This window comes from Ischnura elegans, chromosome 2 (assembly GCF_921293095.1).
Source record: "Ischnura elegans chromosome 2, ioIscEleg1.1, whole genome shotgun sequence".
Taxonomy (NCBI): domain Eukaryota; kingdom Metazoa; phylum Arthropoda; class Insecta; order Odonata; family Coenagrionidae; genus Ischnura; species Ischnura elegans.
This window is the reverse complement of record NC_060247.1, coordinates 113497968-113518372: the sequence shown is the minus strand read 5'-3', so window position 1 is coordinate 113518372 and position 20405 is coordinate 113497968. Positions and strand designations below refer to the sequence as shown.

The 20405-nt window shown below is 40.8% G+C and overlaps 1 protein-coding gene across 4 annotated transcripts in view; it reads right to left on the bottom strand.

The window, feature by feature from the left end:
* Positions 1-20405, bottom strand: part of LOC124154433 (protein sprint) — a 373236-nt gene that overhangs the window by 38858 nt on the left and 313973 nt on the right. For all 4 annotated transcript variants that reach the window (XM_046528146.1, XM_046528143.1, XM_046528144.1 and 1 more), the window contains exons 3-6: positions 4520-4741; positions 1866-2155; positions 1668-1759; positions 547-741 (exon numbers count right to left, since the gene is read on the bottom strand). In XM_046528146.1, the coding sequence (XP_046384102.1) occupies positions 547-741; positions 1668-1759; positions 1866-2155; positions 4520-4741 (799 nt within the window). The remainder of the gene's footprint in view (positions 1-546; positions 742-1667; positions 1760-1865; positions 2156-4519; positions 4742-20405) is intronic.

Sequence of the window (20405 nt, the reverse complement as noted above, 5' to 3'; positions counted from 1 at the left end):
TTTGCTGGTTTTTTTCCCAGCGCTTAAATCTCTCATTCCTACTACGAGACAAAATGATCTCTTGCGCAAGTGGCCCAAGTGTTGGCAAAGATAATGTGAACGGCTATTTGATCTTTTACTTTCTATGTTTAGTATGTCCAATAGACGACAAGTAGATTGCAAACCAATGGCTAGAATATCTATTTATGTACCAATATTTCGTCATCTTTCCTTAACTTCGCTGAAAAGTAAAATCCTGTATTCTAGTATTATTGAATTGAACGGAATCGAATCGAGACTTGACCCGATGTGATACACCTACAACGCGGGTCTAAATTGTACACTTCTTACGCGTGAAATAAAGTTTAGAACAAGAAGCCAATATGTGTGGGTCCTTATTCATTTATACGAAGCCGATATTATTTATTATGGCCTTCAAAACAATGTCCAATGCAGTCTAACACGCAGAGGTCCTTCCCAAAACATAGAGGTCCCCACCAAAATCCAGAAAGTGGTAAAACAAGCTAAGATATAAAAAAAAATCACTTGTCCTTTAGGGAGTCGTACCGATTGAGCTGGGAGGTGGGGGGTCGGAGACGGCGTCTGGGGACGACGCTTTGGCGCCGGCGCTCCCCGATTGGCTGCCGAACGAGCTGAGGCTGGAGTGAAGGCTGCTGGGTGGCGTCAGGCCATCCGCCACCGCCGTGTCCACGACGCTGCCTCCGGAGGGACGCGGGTTCGCCATTGGGTAACGCCAGAACTCTGAAAAGAAGCAATTCAAAGAACGTTGTGAGTACACGACAGGTCGTCTTGTGAGTTACTCTCAGCTCAACACTTTTACGCCTTTCCGGGATCATTTCCACTAACAATAAGTAAGACGTATCAATTCTGATGCAGGGCTCATTACGTCGGTTGTGACCCTTGCTTAAGATAAAAGACCTGGCTTCTTTGGGGGAATAGTCTCTTAGAGTTTTATGGCGATCATAAAAGAGGCCCCCGGTGTAAGACAGCGCGCCCTAAAATAAAGTGGCCCCTCCAAAAAACACTGATAGGACCTTCCCAAAACTTAGAGGCCCTTACAAAAACATAAAGATGCTCTTCCAAAAAAAAAAAACTGAGGCCCTAACAAAAATAAAAGGAGGTCCTTCCCAAAATACTGCATGATTTTCTCAAAACAAAGACGCCCTTCCCATAAATCCTTTCACTAATCACAGAAGCCCTTCCCAACACAGAGATCCTCTCTAAAATGCAAAGAGACCAATCCCAAAACATAAAGTTCATTTCCTAAACACGGAGGCCCTTACCAAAACATAGAGGCCCTTAACAAAACATAGAGGCCCTTAACAAAACATAGAGGCCCTTAACAAAACATAAATACGCCCTTCCCAAAGCATAGAGGCCTTTCCCAACACATATTGACACCCCCAAAACACAGCACGCTTTTCACAAAATGAAGAGGCCCTTCTAAAACATGATGGCACTCCCATAAACACATAGTCCCTTACCAAAAGACAGGACATTCTTCTCTAAAGTCTCTACCCAAAACATAAGACGCCTATGCATAAAAACAAAGTTTCCCTTCCGAAAACACAGAGGTCCTCCCCAAAAATCGTAATGATCCTTCCAAAACCACAGAGAAACCCTTCCAAAATTAAAAACATACGCAAAGGGCAGGCTGACTGACTCACCTTGTCCGAGGAGGGCCAGTGAGGATAGCTGTTGTCTGTTTCGTGCCTCACGGATGGCGCGGGGCAGAGTCAGCTGAACGGGAAGCTCATCGCTGGAATCGAAAACAAAATAAAAGAGTAACGACCATGTGATTTTCTCAAGTATAAACAGTTTTACCACCATATTTTTTTAAGAGGTAGAGTGTGCCTCCAACTCACCAGCACTGCGAGTAGTGTGCGATGAGCGCGGGAATGCTGTCGAAGCGGTTGTCCGAGCTCTCCAGACTCAGTTGCTGAGGCGGAGGGGACTGCAGATTCGCGGGCTGAGGGCCGCCGCCGGTGGGTGTCGTCGTGGAGGCGGTGGCGGTGGAGGGGGAGAGGGGCGTGGAGGAAGGCGAAGAGGAGACGGCCTGCACCAGGTAGTGCTCGATGTAGGGCCCCTTGCCGCGGGGCAGACGAACCGAAATCGCCATCGTGTCCGGCTGACTGGACTGCCGCACCACGAAGTTCTGGAGCAGAAAAAGACATTGAACACATAACATACTAACAATAATAGTCCTTATTTGCTCTGGGATGATTCTGTCCCGAAGAGAATAATGAACATTTATACAAAAGGTTTTGGTACATTCCGACACTTCAAATTCTAGCTCTAGAAATCGACGCGATGGACACATTCGGTGGCTTTAAGCTTAACCGAGAGAAGAAACGGCCATTCGTCAAAAATGTGAACGAAGGACCGAACCAAAATTTGGCTCTAATTCCAAAAATATTAAACTTAGTTGTTTATACTACTAAATTATTTAAATGCTCAATAGATGCATAATTCATGCGATGTGCTTCTCATTTCTCAATATCCGACAGCAGTTCTACAAATACCCGCCAAGTTAAAGTTTTGAATTAGAATTTTCCCAGAGACTTCAACGGGCGAAAACGGGATCTCCTTCCAGTATGCAACCCACCATAGACAAACTTTACCAAAAACATTGACTACTTCCAAAATAAGGGCAGGCTTGAAATTGGGTGGGCTACTTCAAGACCTAAAAACCTACTCCTAAATTTTGTAAAACCAGAATCCCCCCTTAACTTCCCAATCCCCTTCAAAACCCCGACACTAACAGCCGAGACATTTAGCCACCTCGAAGGGCGTAGCCGTCCTCGGAGGTTTTCAGGGGGCGAAGCGTACCACACGAGCGAGTGAAGCGCCACGAGCACGCGGTACGGAGATAGTCCACAATATTGAGAGGGCACGGATATTGGCAGGAATTCGGAAGAGTAAAATGAAGTTAGAAGGGCAACAATATTAGAATGACCGAAAATGTCATTTTGACGGGTGGCCAAAACTCATCAGAAGGACATGTTCAGTCCTTCGAACGCGTTTTTGATAGGCGGTCAATCACTCCTCCAGGTTAATTTTAAAGCCACCGACTGCAACCACCGGGTCGACCTATAAATACATAGATAGCTGCGATATAAGCAAGGGGACTACATAGAGGAGGCCCAATTCAATCCCATAGAAGGCTGATTTCTATTGCCACTTAGGTCGCATTTTAATTGACTTTCAAAAACGTCCGCGGCGCGGTACTGAGTGCAATGCTATCCACTACTGTTATCCAATATTTTGCGGTAAAATGTTTGTCATTGCAAGGAATAACATTGAAAAGTAATGAATTTGATGCATCAAATCGCCATGTGTATAACTTTCGGTAAATATCCGTATACATTAATACCTTAAAACCCAGGTTAATACTTCGTGAAACTCGGATCAATTAGTCCGTCAGTGACACGAGTGGCGAATTTTGTGAACCCATTTAAACGCACGGTGGGGGACAGCACTTTTAGAGGCCGACTCGTGATTACTAGCATTTTTCTTGTTTTCACACGCTTTTTCTTGTTTCGTCTGTTTTATCTTTCAATCTTTTAATAGATTTTTAACCAACTTCTCATTGCCGGCTTGACATTTTAAGTACAGATCAGAGCCAAATAAATGTGCTTTCTTATACTTTTCTTAGGTCTTCAAAGACAGTATAAACGACATTTTTCGACACTGAACATTTCAGAAACAATAAACATTTGGCTCAGATTCAGGCTAAGCATTAATAATTTCATTCTTCATACAGCATGAGTCAATTGGCGCAAAGGTTAACGCGTCTGCAAGGCGACCGGGATCCGATCCTGAAAATTTCCATTGTTTTTCTTACATTTTAAAATGTTTTTAAAGAGATGACTGTACGCGTCTTCCATCGTTTTAGCATTCACTATTTTGCACTTTATATGAGGAAGTTCTTAGTAGCCTAATAAAGGCTTAACTTATAGTAAAAAATATGAAAATAATATTACAATGGATTTTAAAATTCATTTAAAAATAACCTTTATACTATAAAGAAAATGAAGATAATAGTAATAGTAATAAAATTTTTTTTTCCAAAAACAGTATAAAATGCACAAAAAGGTAAAAAAATAAGCAATTCATCACTTGAATAATAAATCGTGAAGTCTAATCCTTACTCTCCTACACTAATGTCTTACGAACCTAATCAGCACCCACGGTTTACTCTTCAAGTAATGAAAAGATTTTTTTACTTTTCAGTGTTGTTGTATATATTATTGTATTATTATTGTACACATTGTTGTGTTAGTATTATTATTGTATACACTGTTGTATTATTGTTGTGCTATTATTATTATTATTGTTGTATATATTGTTTTTGGAATGGGCGTGTTTTTTTATATTTTGTATTTTCTTTTCATTTTGCCTCTAAACGTTTGAATTCACATAACCATAAGACAATTTCACACACACTATCAATTAGTGCATTCGTAAGTGTTCAAAGCATAATATTACTGGATGCATCTGAGAGAATAAATGGACTTACGCCCTCCTCTTTGCCCTGCAGCAAGTGCACGGCGCCCGCCCTCTGGATGCCGGGCAGGAACCACACGGGGTGGCTCCGGATGAGCCTCTCCACGAGGCCAATGTCGCAAGCAGCCTCCTCCTCCGCCTCCTCATCCTCCTCCTCCTCCTCACCCTCCTCGCTCTCTTCCTCTGCCTCCCTCCCACACTGCCTCTCCGACTTACCCTCGCCATCCACCGCACCCTGGAAACAAAACAGCAAAAAAACAACACTGTAGATACATGATTCAAGCTTGATAACGTAGAATTCTGAAAAAAAACAAATAGAAATAAATTCACTGGAAAATTTCCAGGAATACTCAAATTTCAATACCTGTTTCAATACATTTCGTATTTTCTTCAGGAATTTTAAGATCATGTTAAATGGCTCCGAAAATAAAAAACAATACAGGTACGCAAATTTATTACATTCTGTAAACATCCGGTTATAGGTAGATCAGAGGTGGATTACGGTGGTTCATTAAGGAGAAGAGCGGTTCTTCACTTTCCGCTGCATGCTAGGAAGCATTGCATATCACCAAGGCACTGTGGAGATGAGGATAAACGGAAGAAATAAATACGGAGGAACAACCTCGCTCTCGCGGATAAATAAGTAAACTCAAGATAGATGTTAATAGAGGCAAAAGGAATAAGGTAATAAGAACCTCATAATAGTGAAATATCTAATAGACTTTATGGATGATTATTTTACAACTACACACTATGTTGTTAATTTCATAATAGTAACGTTGAGCGATATTTATAAAATCCATATGACAATGGTATAATTCATTTCGGTATATTTCTATTTTATTGTTTTTTAAGATTTACAAGTCAGCCATAATTTGCAAATTGTGTAAACCTAGATGCTAAACTTCCTACAAACTCTTGAATTTCCTTTACTAAAAAATGTAATATACTTTATCCAAGCCTAGATTTCTATTTTCCTTTACCTTTAGAACAATGCTGACCATAATGAATTTTTTAATGATTCCATTGGTTCTAAAAAATAATGATGTTATCACATTTGCTTAAAATTAATTACCGACGGGTAAAGTCATCTTTTTTTATACTCCAAGGTAATGACGAAGAAAATTTACTTGGTATTTATGCTTGCTTGTGCGAGTGTCAAATATTTATCACCCTCAAATACCCTATGTATATAGCCTTGAGGATGTAATACGTATTATATTACGAATATTTGGATGAGAAGTTTTTTTATAATACTGGTCAATATTAATTAATTACCGTCTCATAAAGAATTATCAAGTAAGCGGTCGAAAAGAAGAAGTTCATTAAAGGGATAACTTAAGTGGGTAGTAACTATTACCAGTTCCATTCAACGCTTTGCATATCCCGTAGTCTTTGTGTTGCAAGTGCCAAAGGCTTAATTGGCGTCGGCAATCGAAAGGTGTGGCCAAGGGGTTGGTGGTTGGTGGAGGGATAAAATGTGCGAGGAAGGGGGGGGGGCAAAGAGGGGGGCTTTCCACTTAATCCGAAATTCAGCGTGCGTTGGCCGAAGGAAGCGATTCGGCGAAACAAGTGGTGTGGGCAAGAGGGAGCCACCGCAATGAACGCATTCATTATATTTCGGGAACACATGCGACCGACGCCGTAGACACATTCCGCATTCCGGCGAACAAATGGAGACCAGTTTTCGGCAAATTTATTCACACGACGCCAAGTAAAATTATATTCGTAGATTGGATGTTGAGAACAGTGCCAGACGGAAGAATTTTAGGCAAGCGAGGAAGAAGAAGGAAGAGAATAGGGTTCCTAGAAAGAATAAAAGGGAATAGGCCTTATTGTGAATTGCAGAGGGATAAGATACACGCCCGGATTATGCTAATCCGCGAAATGCTAATCCATTTCAGCCAACTTTCACCAGTGGCATAATTTAATATACGTACTTCAAAGAGTATAAATACAAATGGATCATTCCAAAGACTTAATGCCAGAAGGCATTTAGACACAGAGCTGTATTATCCGTAATATGCATGACTATATCGTTCTGCTCTCCGAAAATTATTGGACAGTTCCAGCTAACTTTCGACCGGCTTTTTCTCGGAAATGGTAAATCTTGGAGGAAAAAGTACAGTCGCAATTTTCTAGATAATTTCATTATCTACCGTTTTGTTCTGAACACTTTATATCGTAAAACTAAAATTTTGTTAAAAAAAAGTATGGCCAAAAAATACAAAAAAAAAACATTTTTGAGACCTTGAATACAATTTTTTGCACACACGGGATCGATGGTGACTTTTCAGTATTTCATAAGAGGGGCATTCCTAGCGTTCCTGTAAATTTTCATCTCGTTGGGAATTTATGCAGGCTCTATGTATATTTTGACCGGGCTATTCATTCCACCTCTAACTTCGGTAAAATCCGGTGAAAGTGAGCATTGGTTAGGTATTCGAATTCGTTTTCTCTCTATGATCATTAACAAATGCTAGGAGAAGTGCGCAACCCTTTTCCTTTTTTTTATAACGACTTGTGTCCTAAAACTTTCCCTCTCGCCTTACTCCAATTGCGGTGGCAGGCGGGGTAGTATAAAGATGAAGAGGATTCAAAATTGGTGTTACCACGAATGCCATTTCCTTTTGGGGCGAGGCGGGAAAATTCTAGAAACGAATAAAAGGTTTGGTGTAGCATCTCACTTAAAAGGTATCGTCCCTCCCCTATAATTCGAGTTTATTTCTATCCACATCTGTGTTTCCAATTGGTCGCGAGGGATTTAAGCAGGGAAGGGTGGTCGCATGAAATAATAAAAATAAAGACGGAACGCGACGCCGGGTGCGGCCATGCACTAATACGTGGAGAGAGAGAGAGAGCTCTTAATGATCAATATTTCACGGCTTGCTCGCGTGCGGGGAAAATGCGAAAAACATGATTGGGAAGCCGACGCGTCGAGGACCAATTTGGAAGGGACAACAGTGCGGTGGGGGACGGGAGGGATGGACGCAATGCATTATGGGATGGTGGTGTCGAACAGATGAGGCGACTTATGGCACGAACGCGCGCAAAATGAAAAAAACGACGCATCGGAGAGCGTAACGTTTCGCTCTCGGCGGCAAAAAAAAAGAATACATCATTTTCGTGGCGGGAGGCACGCACGCGGCAGAAAACAGCGACGCCAAGCGATAAATCGGGGACAACTGATTGGAGGGTAAAGGGTGGAATGGACGGACGAATGGGATCCAAAGCAGGGATTCAATCGGAAAGCGAGAGTTTGAAGATGTTATCCCATGAGTCTGATTATTGCTTAAGGACGTAAGAGGAGATTTGAAGAGATTATTTCGACTCAATTGGCGTCCGACGAGAAGAGATTGTTAGGACACCATCTGTAGGTACTATAAGGACATTCACGCTCCACCTAGCTTTCATTAATGTCCTTTATTGTATGGGTGAAAAACGAATTACTAAACCTAACCGTTCGGAAAAATATTTCTCTTAACTTATCGCTTCTGTCCTACCTATATTGATGAGAGATTCTAAGATGATTTTCCCCATGTCGTTCTGAAGAGATTATTTGAATACTTCGTATCACTAACAAGACTTTTAAATAAGGTTTAGAAGTCTACCTAGCTTTTACTATTGTCCCTTATGTTCGGGTGTAAAGGAATTCTTATAACTATCCGTTCGGCAAAATATCTCTCATAATGTATCGTTTCTGCCGGACCTATGAAGTTGTGTGTTTCAAGGATCATATCAGCGTCGCTCTGAAGAGATTACTAGAATAAATTATTTCTCTAAGGACCCTTTTAAATAAGATTTGACAGTGTATCATAAACATTGGTTCTTGGAATTTGTTAACCCTATATTATTGGTGAATTTGGGAAAAGAAAGTGAGGATTGCTTCCCATTCGTGTCAATTGATTTCAGCCCCGTTCCCCACTGCCGCTTTCCAAAGTAAACCATTAACTTTCGGGCTTGCAAAATCGAAGCCAAGGCGTACGGGGTAACTAGCAGCATGCGAGACGTAATGGGTAAAAAAAAACGCTCACCAGCTGACTGCGGTGAAGATATTTGCCTCACTCAATCTTCGTCATAGGAGGAAAAGAAAAACAAATGAACATCTCTGTGTTAGGTATCCGGAGAAACTAAGAGGAACAAAAATATAAGGACGGAATTGTAAACATCTCATTTGGGACAGCAACAGAACGAAAGTCGACGGTAAATTGCTTCCTTCATTCATTCGCGACTAATATTTTTTTCAATTCAAGCACAGCTGAAAAAAAATCATCACGCTCCACGCTCTTGTGACGTAATCGACTTCTGTCTTTCCTTCAATCTCCCGTAATTTTTCACTCCTTCAGTGGCGGATCTATGGGAGGGAGTATTGGGGGGGTAAAGGACCCCCCCTGTGGGTCGAAACACACACTAGATAAAATCGAAGTGTTTGGGGGTAGCCACTTAATACTAAAATATTTCGTTATATTTTCCTACGTATTTGCCTACTTAAACGAATTGTAATACAAATTAGCTTTAAATTTAGGGTCTATTTTAAACGATTTTGGAATGTTACAATCCAGTGGTAGATCCACAGAGGGGCTATAGCCTTGGGTATTCACTTTAAACTAGATAGAATCGTAATCTTAGCCACCCTCCCACGTCCCTATCCAGGATTCACCACTGCACTCCTTCAATTGTTTATTATTTCACATCCAATCATCTTCCTCTCAGTTTTTCAATTCCTATACCCGGAATTAATTCACTTTCTACGCGCCATTTTGAATATTTATTGACAGCGACCATGGTTTTGATGCTGTTACATCATTATCAAGATAAAACATTTTACAAGTCAATTCTTTACTTCCTTCCGATGCCACAGTATTTCATAAATTGATACGTAAAAATGTTTTCCTTGATGATGATATCGAAACCATGCTGGGAGCAAATTAACATTCAGTGGTGAACGTACGAAGTGAATTTAATTTTCCTGAATAATTATCTATATCAGTGTCACATACCATATATACAATGTGCTCGCTTTCCAATAGCTCGCAAATAAAGTAGTATTGAGTATTTCACAGCATAAAGTTACCTCAACACAGTATAGATTGAAATGTATGTACATTGGGCATACATGAAATTCACAAACAATATTAATTATTTATTTAATTATATTATAATCCTCTATAGATATAGGATCGTTCACAACATAGTCGCAATAAATCTAATTCTAATCGCAGAGAATAACTTTCAATAAACAATGGACATTCCTGCTGAAGTTATTTTAAATTAGAGCTAAAAACCAAATGGAAAAGGATATATTTCGCAAAATTCGAGGAAACTGTGGAGAAATACGCCCTTAAGTCCGTAATCTGAAGTTGATCATAAAGCAATCATACGTAAGAAATTTTTCTTTTGGATGATGTTATAGTCGCACGCTTATTTCACCTTGATTAAATTATTTTTTATTAAAACATTTTCATTAAATCACTACTTTAAAATTTAGCGTCAGATCACTCAAAGTCAAAGCACAAAAACTGCAATAAAATATTCATAAGCGTATATAGCATTGAATAACGTCGTCAATACGCAAAAGACGAAGAAGGCGATTCAGTTCAAAAATTGAACTACAAAAAGGTGAAGTGTGGTGCAGTTTCTGCTCGTAATTTATAAGTATAGTTAAAAGGACTCGTCACTCATCCTATTACTGAAAATCGACTGGGTCATCTCTAAATTTAAGGGGCATTCTCGAATCTACAGGCTTCCGGAGGTAATGGAGACAACATGCGGACTTCAATCCTTAAAGGTTACCAACACGCAAACGATACGTCACAAACGTAGGAATACTTTGTACCATACCTCAAGGCTGGCAATATACTTGAGAAAGCGCATCAATTTTCAACAAAATTATTACCTCCCTCTTCCACTTCAAAACATCAATTCTCAAAACACTGAATCGATGTTCCATCAACTTTGTTTACGCTCGATGATCTTGAAATATCTTGCAGTCTGATGCACGATGTCGCATCGCTGAACTTGGGGTCATCCCTACGCACAGGCGTGACATTACTGGTCCGACAGCACAGCTCGCTTGAGCACAAGATAAACGAAAACACACCTTTTAAATAAGAGGTAAGTTGTAAGGGATTCGCAATAATAGTAGATCGTTTGCACCCCCGTTTCAACCATAGTCGTTCTTCAAATCTTCAAACGCCTGTAGGGCCTTTTTAGAAACGCTTATACTACTCGTAAATTCCTTTTTTACACTTCATTTGCCGATGACTTTTTTATTTTTCAATCATTCTATCATCCATTTCTTTTCACAAACGAAAATCACCGTGCTCTTAAAAAAATGACTACCCTTAACAGCTGACACTGACAAAGTAGACAATGAATCCAAATGAAATTTTGATCATACTTCAAGGAAATATATAGCGACCAAATAAAATAAGTTTAGATAATATAATTCCCCAAACAAAAGTCGAATTCATTTTTTTTTCAATACGACTTTTTTTTGTTTACCAGGCCTGCAGTTCAACTTTTTGGGCAAAGAATGGGCTCAGGGGGGCCCTGAGGGGATACAACGCACCGGAGCCGGGACCCAGCAATCGTGCTGATTCGCCCGATCACCCGGGGAGGGGGTTGGAAGGGAAGGAGAAAGGAAAGAGGCGCCGCCGCGATAGGAGCCCGACGACGCCTCTGGGGTAGGGAAAGGGTTGGTAGGGATGGGACGGGGGGAAAAAAACCTGACCGCTATAGAAGCGGAAAGGGCCCACTCACTACCCACACCAGGCATCAGCCATTAATGTGCCAACGATTTTGGAGGATTTTCCTTTATAAGAGAAAAATCCATCGATCAAGTCGTTGGATGACTTTTTGGGCAGTACACCACAGGAAAAAGCATTAAGAAGTAAGGTCAAATGGAAGAGAATTGCATTATAAAAGGAGTCGTTCATGAAAATGTTAGATATGATGAGAGTATCGTTATGAAATAGTTAAAAGAAAAGGCTACTGAAGAGTGTTTTTTGGAGTTCAGCGCTTTACGGTGCGGAGATATGGACGTAAAGGAAGGAGGACGAGAATACCTTAGAAGCTTCAAAATGGGGGTGTGGAGGAAGGACGGAGAGAAAGAGGAATGACGAAGAGCTAGGAATCGCGGGCGAAAGAAAGAGCTGCTTAATGAGATGCGGTGGGGAGAGACGGTATGAATGGAGCGTGTATTTAGCGGCGAGGACATATTGAAAACGGTGTTAGAGGGTAGAATGTTATGTAAACGAGGGAGAGGAAGCAAAAGAATAGGATTTTTTTGATAGAATGAAAGAAAGTCTACTACCTACAGGTCTTATTGTGAATTGAAGAGGGAAGTGCATGATGGAAGGGGAAGCTCACGGAATTCTTATCAAGCACTCCATGGAAGCCCAATTTAATAGGTAGAATACTTTGTAATAATCAGAGCTTGTGAATGATAAACGCAAATAAATGCATATAAGGCGATATAAATTTAAATTATGAAGAGCTGAAGTGCGGTTTGGATGGAGGAAGTACTGTGTGGGAAGATTGGAAACAGTGATAGTGGAGAGAATTCTTGATAAACGGGAGAGGAAATAAATAGAATAGGACTTAAAGACAGAATTAAAGGGAGAAGGCCTAATAATGAATACAAGAGGAAAGTCCATGATAGCAACTAAGACGACCGTAGTTATAATTAATGTTTTAAGCAAACCTACATTCTCCGGAAGAATACCTTAACAATAATAAACATGTCTGTAGCAACACCGAGGAGGAATTATTCATTGGGAAACGGGATGAAGGTATTAACAAGGCACAAGATATCGTTTGCATCGAATATTCGACACAATACTCTCCCAGACGGACGAAATCGGACGCAAAAAAAAGCAAAAGCTAACGCCAGACGCAATTTCGAATATTTTACAGATATTCTCCAGGGACAGAAGAATATAAAAACAAAAGTTCGAAGATCATCCACTGGAGACATTGAGCGCCATTCTGGCTAAGCGGCGAAATCAGCAAACAAAACACTCGGCCTCCCTCCACAACAATCCACCCCCACTCCCTCGTAAGCAAGGGGGAGGGGGAATAAAAGGGGTCCATTTACCCCCCCCGTTACGATCGCGCCCTTTTCCGATGCATTCTCCGGATGTGTCCGCTCCCCTAACGGCGGCAGCGCCACTCTCGCCAATCGCCCTTCTTCTGTTTTTTTCTCCCCAGAATTCCTGCCTCCCACTCGCACATAATAACACCCGGGAACAAATCGCCACCCCCACCCTCCCCCCGCCACAAATATTCAACGCATCTGTGCATTCCGGGAAATTCGCTTTCCCCCCATCCCCTTTCGACCCCCCTACGCGACAACTGCTGGCGGCGGAACCCCCATATAGCAGCAACATTCATTTCGAAAAAAATATGCTAACAATTTGGAAATATTATTGGCAAATTCCGAATGTATTATAACCCCTGCGAGGCCATGACACGATGGAAATATGAGTCGTTGAGTGTAGGCACGAAATAAGATCGGCGAATTTTCGTAAGTACATTTCTTATTTCTTTTTAATTAATGAAAGAATTAAAACGATTAAGGTAGGTTTGCAAGGAGCATTCGCGAATTACTCCAGCTGTCTACCCTCGTATTTTGGCTTTTTTTCCTCAATCCCCAACGTGGCCTTCTCTCTTCCTTTCTATTCTTTTCCTTCCTCTCCCTCGCCTACCAAGCTTTCTTCCCTCCAACACTGTTTTTAGCATCCATTGTCGGCTCACTATTCCCAGAAAACAAACCCTCTTCTCCGTATCCCATATAGAATCTTTTTCTTCCTCGCCTATCATGTCCAACACTTGGTCATTCCTCCTCCTCTCTGTCCACTTCACCTCCACCATTCTCCTCCACAACCACATTTCGAACGCCCCAAGTCTTTTCTCGTCCTCCTCACTAAAGTCCACGTTTCCGTACCACTCAGGATTAGATTCCTTGGTTGAAAACGGCATCAAAGAGACATAAGCTCTTGAGAGCTAGCAATAAATAAGGTGGGCAAACTTTCAAAGTCGAAAACAGCATTTTTTTATAGAATATTTGGGAATGTATTCATTTTAAGAATTCATAATCTTCCGGGTTTGTTTCTCAGGCTTCACTCGAACATGCATGATATGTTTCCACCTCATCAACAGGTATTTAATTATAGTCATATAAAATAATTGACCGATGAAAATAAAACGAATGCATCAATCAATGAAGGATGGATTTTTATTTCAGAATCTATCACACACCAAGCAATTATGATCTCTCTTCGTTTCTTCCATTCACGGGAGAATCATTAGTAATAAAATATACGATATATTTTGTCAAATACTCTATCCTCGCCAAGGTTATGAAGAAGGTGAAGTGGGCGGAGAAGAAGAGGCATGACAAAGTGCTGGACATGGTGGGTGAGGAGAGGCAACTTCTAGATGGGATAAGAAGGAGGCAGATGGTATGGATGGAGAGAGTAGGTACTGAGCGGGGAGGTGATGCTGTAAACAGTTTCTGGGGGAAAAATGTTGGGTAAGCGTGAGATGGGAAGCAAAATATTAATATTTATAGATATTATGAAAGGAACCTTATTGTGAATTGAAGAGGGAAAACCCGAGTGAAATTCGAGACCGGCAGCCGTGATCGAAGAACACTCTATGTAAATTAACCTTGATCGTTAGACACCAATAAATAAAATGAAATGAAGTCATTTTCATCACATGCAGAAAATTCCCAAAAAGGTGACTCCAGATTTTCAAAATACAAGGTTATCATAAAAGAATGGTGCAGTTTCAGTAATTCATAGACAGATAGTAGGGCTAGCGTGGCAGAAATTTTTCAGAGACCATGCCTTTCAAATCCATACCTGAGTGCCTTGAGGAGAGCACTTCGAGTGTAGAACTCCCTCCGTCGGATGGGACGTTAAGTTATTATCATCTTGGCTACTTTCGTTAAAATAGGCTAATGTTGACGCCGGGTTTCTCTCTTGTCGAAAGACTTAGGGCGCACATATTAAAATTTATTAATTTTGTAAAAAAACCTTAAATGTAAAACATCACCTGATGACGATGATCTTCAATCGTAGGATAAGTAAACAGCTAATTTTTTACATTTAAGTCGTTCAATTTTTAATGCATAATATTTAATAATTATAACGATACATTTAGTCATAGATATTATTATAACTCAGGCCCGCGTTTTGGAAATCCTAATATATATTGTTTACGTATTTGTTTATAAAAACGTGGAGTAAATAACACAAATATTATAATAAACCTTTCGAAGATACGGAGTGGAGAGGGAGGGGCGACAGCCGACTTCTCCCCTCACCCACCTTCCCAACAATAAAATAAAAGGGAACATGAAGAAAAAAACTAAAACATAGAATTCTTTTCAGATAACAGCTTGCGGTTCCAAAAGTGCGGTTTTTCAAATTAATTATTTTTTTCTCTACCCTTTCTCTCTCCTCTCCCCCTATAGTGTGTCTGCCGAATGAGGGGCGGATACATCCGATCGCAAATGCCAAATCCCGTAAATGCACACGGAGCGTAAGTGGGATACTTTCCAATGCGAGCATTTATTTGAATTTCCACCCGCAAATCGCAAACCCTCAATTACTCTACAATTCGCAGCTGCTCTCACAAGAGAATCCCCCCCCCCCGAAAAACACATCGCGGACAACAATCGCCAATGATGAACGTCGGCACTTGGCATGGGGGTTGGGAGTTTGACGTCGGAAATTCAATCCTCTCCACCCCGGCAATCATTTCCATGAATTAAATCTCAGCAGCTGTGTTCACTCAGCCTCCAATCACGGATAATTATTTCCCTTTCACAACGAATTGAAGTGTAAGACTCATTACCCGAAAGCAAAAGGGTATTTATTTCCATGTGGCATCAATCACCGATTGATCCAAGTCTTCTCTGATTGTCACGAAACTTTTGTACGAAAATCACACTCTACAATTCAAGCACGAAAGTGACATTTTCAAAAATCAAGAATAAAAATCGGCTGAGATATTTGCACTACGTAATTCATATCATCACCACCACAGGTCAACAGCAATCTAATGATTGGTTTACGCAGCCCTCTATTCAATTTTTCTAAAGTCTAATCATCACACATTATCCATTGATTTTCATATAAAAAATGGCCTACTTTAATTCTTTACAAGGTACCCAACATTTTTCCCAATTAAAACCAAGTTAAAATTCTAACGTTGGTGCAATGTGTATTGACTTTCCATCGAATTATGCGCTAATGATAGCTCTTTTGATGGCACCAAGCCTGTCATTCACTGTAATCTTTCGCTTCGAATTTATTCAAACAGGCCATCTCAGAAATCTATTAAAATATAATGGCTGCATTTATCTTCCAATCATACATGCTACACGTTATACATGACACTTAATGGTAAGGCATCCCAGTTTTTATGGGTATGTTGACCTGATCTCTTTTCTGATGGTTAAAAAATAAGATATGGCAATGTTAAATTTAGTGATCATCAGGAAGCTTATGTAGAGCGCTCGGCTGCTGAAGTAGGGGTACTAAGTTCATACTCCCATAACCCGGGTGAATCCTTCGGAAATCCTAATGAAAATCCTCGCAATGCGAAGTGACCCAATCTCGTCGTCATTCGCAAAAAAAAAACTTTTATTAGTTTTTGTCAGCGATAAATGCCAACTAAACTGTCCGACCGAGAGAATGACAGGACAGCCATGCTAGCCTGATTGCATTTTTCTGAATATCCTTCACATACAGCTATGATAGTTCCTTTATCCTTGACTTATTTCCACATTCAACCAGCTATGAACGAGATTTAACTTCAATAACTGTGTGGTTGATTGGTGCTGAATGTTTTAATTTTAAGCTTGCCCGCAATTGGTAGTATGACTTTACCTGTCTCGCGGCTCAAATAACTTTAACTGAGTTATACGATAGATGGCACCGTGGTCTCCTCAAACAGCAGCAATTCCAACATCGAAAAATACATATTTTAATCTCTTTCCACGATCTTTATTCAGTTCAGATCAGCGACAAAACAACAAAATCTGGGGTTGCCTCGGAAACGGCTGTCTTCCCCTCCTCCTCTCCTGCCCCCTACATCAATGCGCGCAAATTGAGATGCTCAGAGCGGAACGAGCCAATCGAAAAGCAAAAGAAATAACAAAAAATGCGGGGGGTGGGGAATAGCAACGAGGGATGACGCGATTGGTGCGAATTCATAAATTACGGACACGACGGATTCTCGAAACAAAACAAGATCGAACATGGAAGCTGCGAAAAATAAAGGCTGGATGTAGCTGGGTCCGAGGAGAGGGGTTGAGAAAAAAAACAGACGGCTGTCAAATGGAGCCAATTTTTGTACTTTATTTCTTACGGCGGGAACGTATGTACCTATACAAGGTGGAGAAAAATTGAACCACCATATTTTGACCCTAGATAGCTGACACCAGTAGGAGTTATGCCAGCTAGAGAGAAACGACAAAATTACAAATGACATTTTCGGTCGAAAATGCACCATTTTTAAACAACGGAAACTTTGAGCCGAGCGCTCCGATTGGCCGCGAATTTTGCCCTGTTGCCGGATGCTCTAAACAGCAATTCATGACTGCGAATTCGTTGTCTGCCCGAAATCGCGTCTTACTTAGAAGGTCTGGGCTTACGAACCCATTTAACAGTTCGTCGATTGACCGGCAGTGTTATGGTCGTAAGTTCACACAACAAACTTGCCTCGCCCCGCACTTTACCAACGTGATACGCAGATGTGTCGAAAAGGTCTTGCGGTTCGTCTCTAATTCACGCGATCTCCGGCAGGCAAAGCATTCGAAGTCGTGAGTTGTCAAGAGCATCCGGCAACCAGGGATGGCAATCGAAACTAAACGAAAGTCAAAACCATTAAAATTTCAATAGTTTGGTTACCGGGAACAAAATTTGGAAACGAAACAAAATGGATTTAAAGCCTGGGAGCTAAACTCAGGGTCGAAACGAAATCGGAGTCAAAACTACTTCGGGTCGTAACTAAACTAAACTCTGGGACGAAACGAAACGCATATAATGTTTCTAACCGGAGGGAACACGTGCTTCGCCTTCGAAGAGTTTAGTTTCGAATCACACGCCGAGTACGAAGAATGGTTGAATGAAGTAGAGGTTCAACCTACCGCCATTAGATGCATGGGGCACTCATATTTTTACCACTGACAGGAGAACGCTGAACGCAAGCTGGCCATTCGATTTTTAAGCCCAATGTTTTAACCTCTCTACACGAATGTCACACATAATGGGTCGTAACTATTCCGTCATATCTCCCTCCACTCCACTTCTGGGATCGAGACTTTACTATGAGCGGCGGAGTTTCGATAAATTTAGTTTCGTTCTCGGGAGTTAAGTTTCGTCCCGGGTCGGAATTAAACTTCTGGTGATTTTAATTTCGTGCAGGAACGAAAATGAACTTAGGCCTTGTATTTTCGTTTCTCTCTGGGCCGAAACGAAATATTTTCGTTTCGTTTCTCTTTCCATTCCTGCCGGCAACATGGCAAACTCGCAGCCAATCGTAGCCCTTGGCTCGAAGTTGCTGTAGATTAAAAATTATGCATTTTCGACCTAAACATCATGAGTAATTGTGGTTCCTACTGGCATAAGCTATCGCGGGTGAAAATGTCGTGACAAAATTTGATTCCACCCTGTAAATGTGAGCGTAGCCAAGTGGCGCAGCACGCCACGAAGAAACATACTTATCACGTGCAAGGCTAGTAAATTATACATGATGACGATCTCTTACATCGCCGGCCGTTCCCATGAATTAAGAAACATGTGATGTCAATCTGGAATTTTTATTCACATAACAACCATAAGGGAAAATGAATCCAGAAGGGCCTTAGGAAGAGAATTTATTTCGAAAGGAGACGTTCACTAACAGAAAAGAGCTAATGAGAGAATCGCAATGCACGAGTTTAAAAGAAAAGGCTAGAGAAGAGTCTAATCTTGAAAGTGCAGCGCTTCATTCTGAGTACATATGGATGCTCGGAAAAGAGGATAAGAAAAAACTGGAGGTGCGAAAAATCCACAGAGAAAAAAATCATTCTCCTTGACCAGAATTCCAGATTCCGGATCCCCCGATTTCCGGTCGAGTACTTTAGCCAGTTAAGCTACCGAGGCGTCATTCTCCTCAAAGGAAATTTGAGGACTATACCGAACAAGGTGAGGCCTTCGAGATATGGGTATGGAGAAGCTGAAATGGACGGAGAGGTGGATAAACTACGAAGTATTGGACATGCTGGGTGAATGGTATATTCCCTCCAGAATTTTTTAGCTTTACGGTATAAACTAGAATTTGTACAAGACTATAATCAATTATGAGTTATTTAGAGTATAATTTAAAAAAATGAAATCATAAAAATGCATCTAAGGAAGTAAGAATGCAGTAATCCTGATATGGAACCGAAAAAAATCAAAGACATACGAACGAAGTTATTCCAATTTCACATTCCTCTTCGCGGATGCCGAGTTCCCGAAAGTCAGAGAGAGTGATTAGTACACTTCAAAATGAACGGCTGGACTCTGGAATGCGAGATGCCTAAAAAAGCCGAACACAACAGGAATCGACAAGAGAGAGATCCCAACTGAACGAATTCCTGGAGGGGAGAGACAGAGAAACAAATTCGAAAAAGGGCAGAAAGGAATCGGACCTACGCCAGAGATAACGAGAAAGCCCTTTTGGATTGAAATATTACACGGGAAATCACAGGGAACCGCATCAATGAAATCTGAAATTTTACGGAAGCAAGCGAAAGGCAAAGAGATGTTTGCCCAACGAAGGTAAGTAGGAGAGGAGGTGGGGAGGAAACGTGGGGAAAGCTGCACCCGCCATGATTACCATTAAAAATTTATCCCCTGAGAGCAACAATGACGTGAGACCAGTCCCAACCTACCAGTGGCGCCTGGTGCTTGTGTGCTGAACTGCTGCACCACACAAAAATAAGATACACAGGATTTTCCTACTTGATTACGTTTATATATTCAATCCTTTCTCATTTATGGTGGTCATTACTAATAAGCATCCAAAATAAGCATCGACACTTTCTTCTCCAAGTGATGAAAAGCTTATTTTTCATAACATTTGTTCGTTTTTGTACATTCCCTTTGTTGTTTGTCACCTTGTCCGGTCAAATCTTGAAACTCAATTTCAACCAACTTTGCGATTGCAAACATAATAAAAGATTCACTGAGTAGTATGCTGTGTTTCCTGACACCAAGTTCCACCAAATATCGCCATCAAGCATTAAGTTGAACTTTCCGATTAGCTATCGAGCTGAAATTTTCAGGATAGCTCAGAACCAGACGAAAATGCAATATTCGAGCACTTTTATTATGATTTTAACTGTATCTCGATTGTTATTCAGAATTTAAAACAAAAAATGGAGATTATTTTCAAAAAATGGCCACCGAAATCCTAAAGCGGCGCTGCGATCATTTAAAGGAACGACAGTGAAAGGAGTTTATAGCAACAAATTTATTTACGTCAAAGTTCATTGAAAATTGATTGAACAAAAATTTACTTATATTCATTTTAGTTCGCGATAAAAACGTTTTTTTTTAATAAATATTTTAAAAGGACTTTTAAGAGGACTTAAGTCGGTTTGTGGAAATAGCTTGTTTTTTTTCTATTGAAATTTTATTCTTATTTTTGCGCTCCTTCTTCTTCCACACAAGCGGAGAGATTTTTCTGCACTGATCCGTTGCATTTGAATAAAGCATTACAGAGTTCCCCTTCGGACAAGGGGTTGTGCGCTACGCTTCGCGACGTGTGCTGGCAGGTTCACAGCCAGAAGGATTCGTAGGGATTCTCCTCATCCGGCGGAAAATGCGATTTAGCGCACACGACGTAAACCGCGT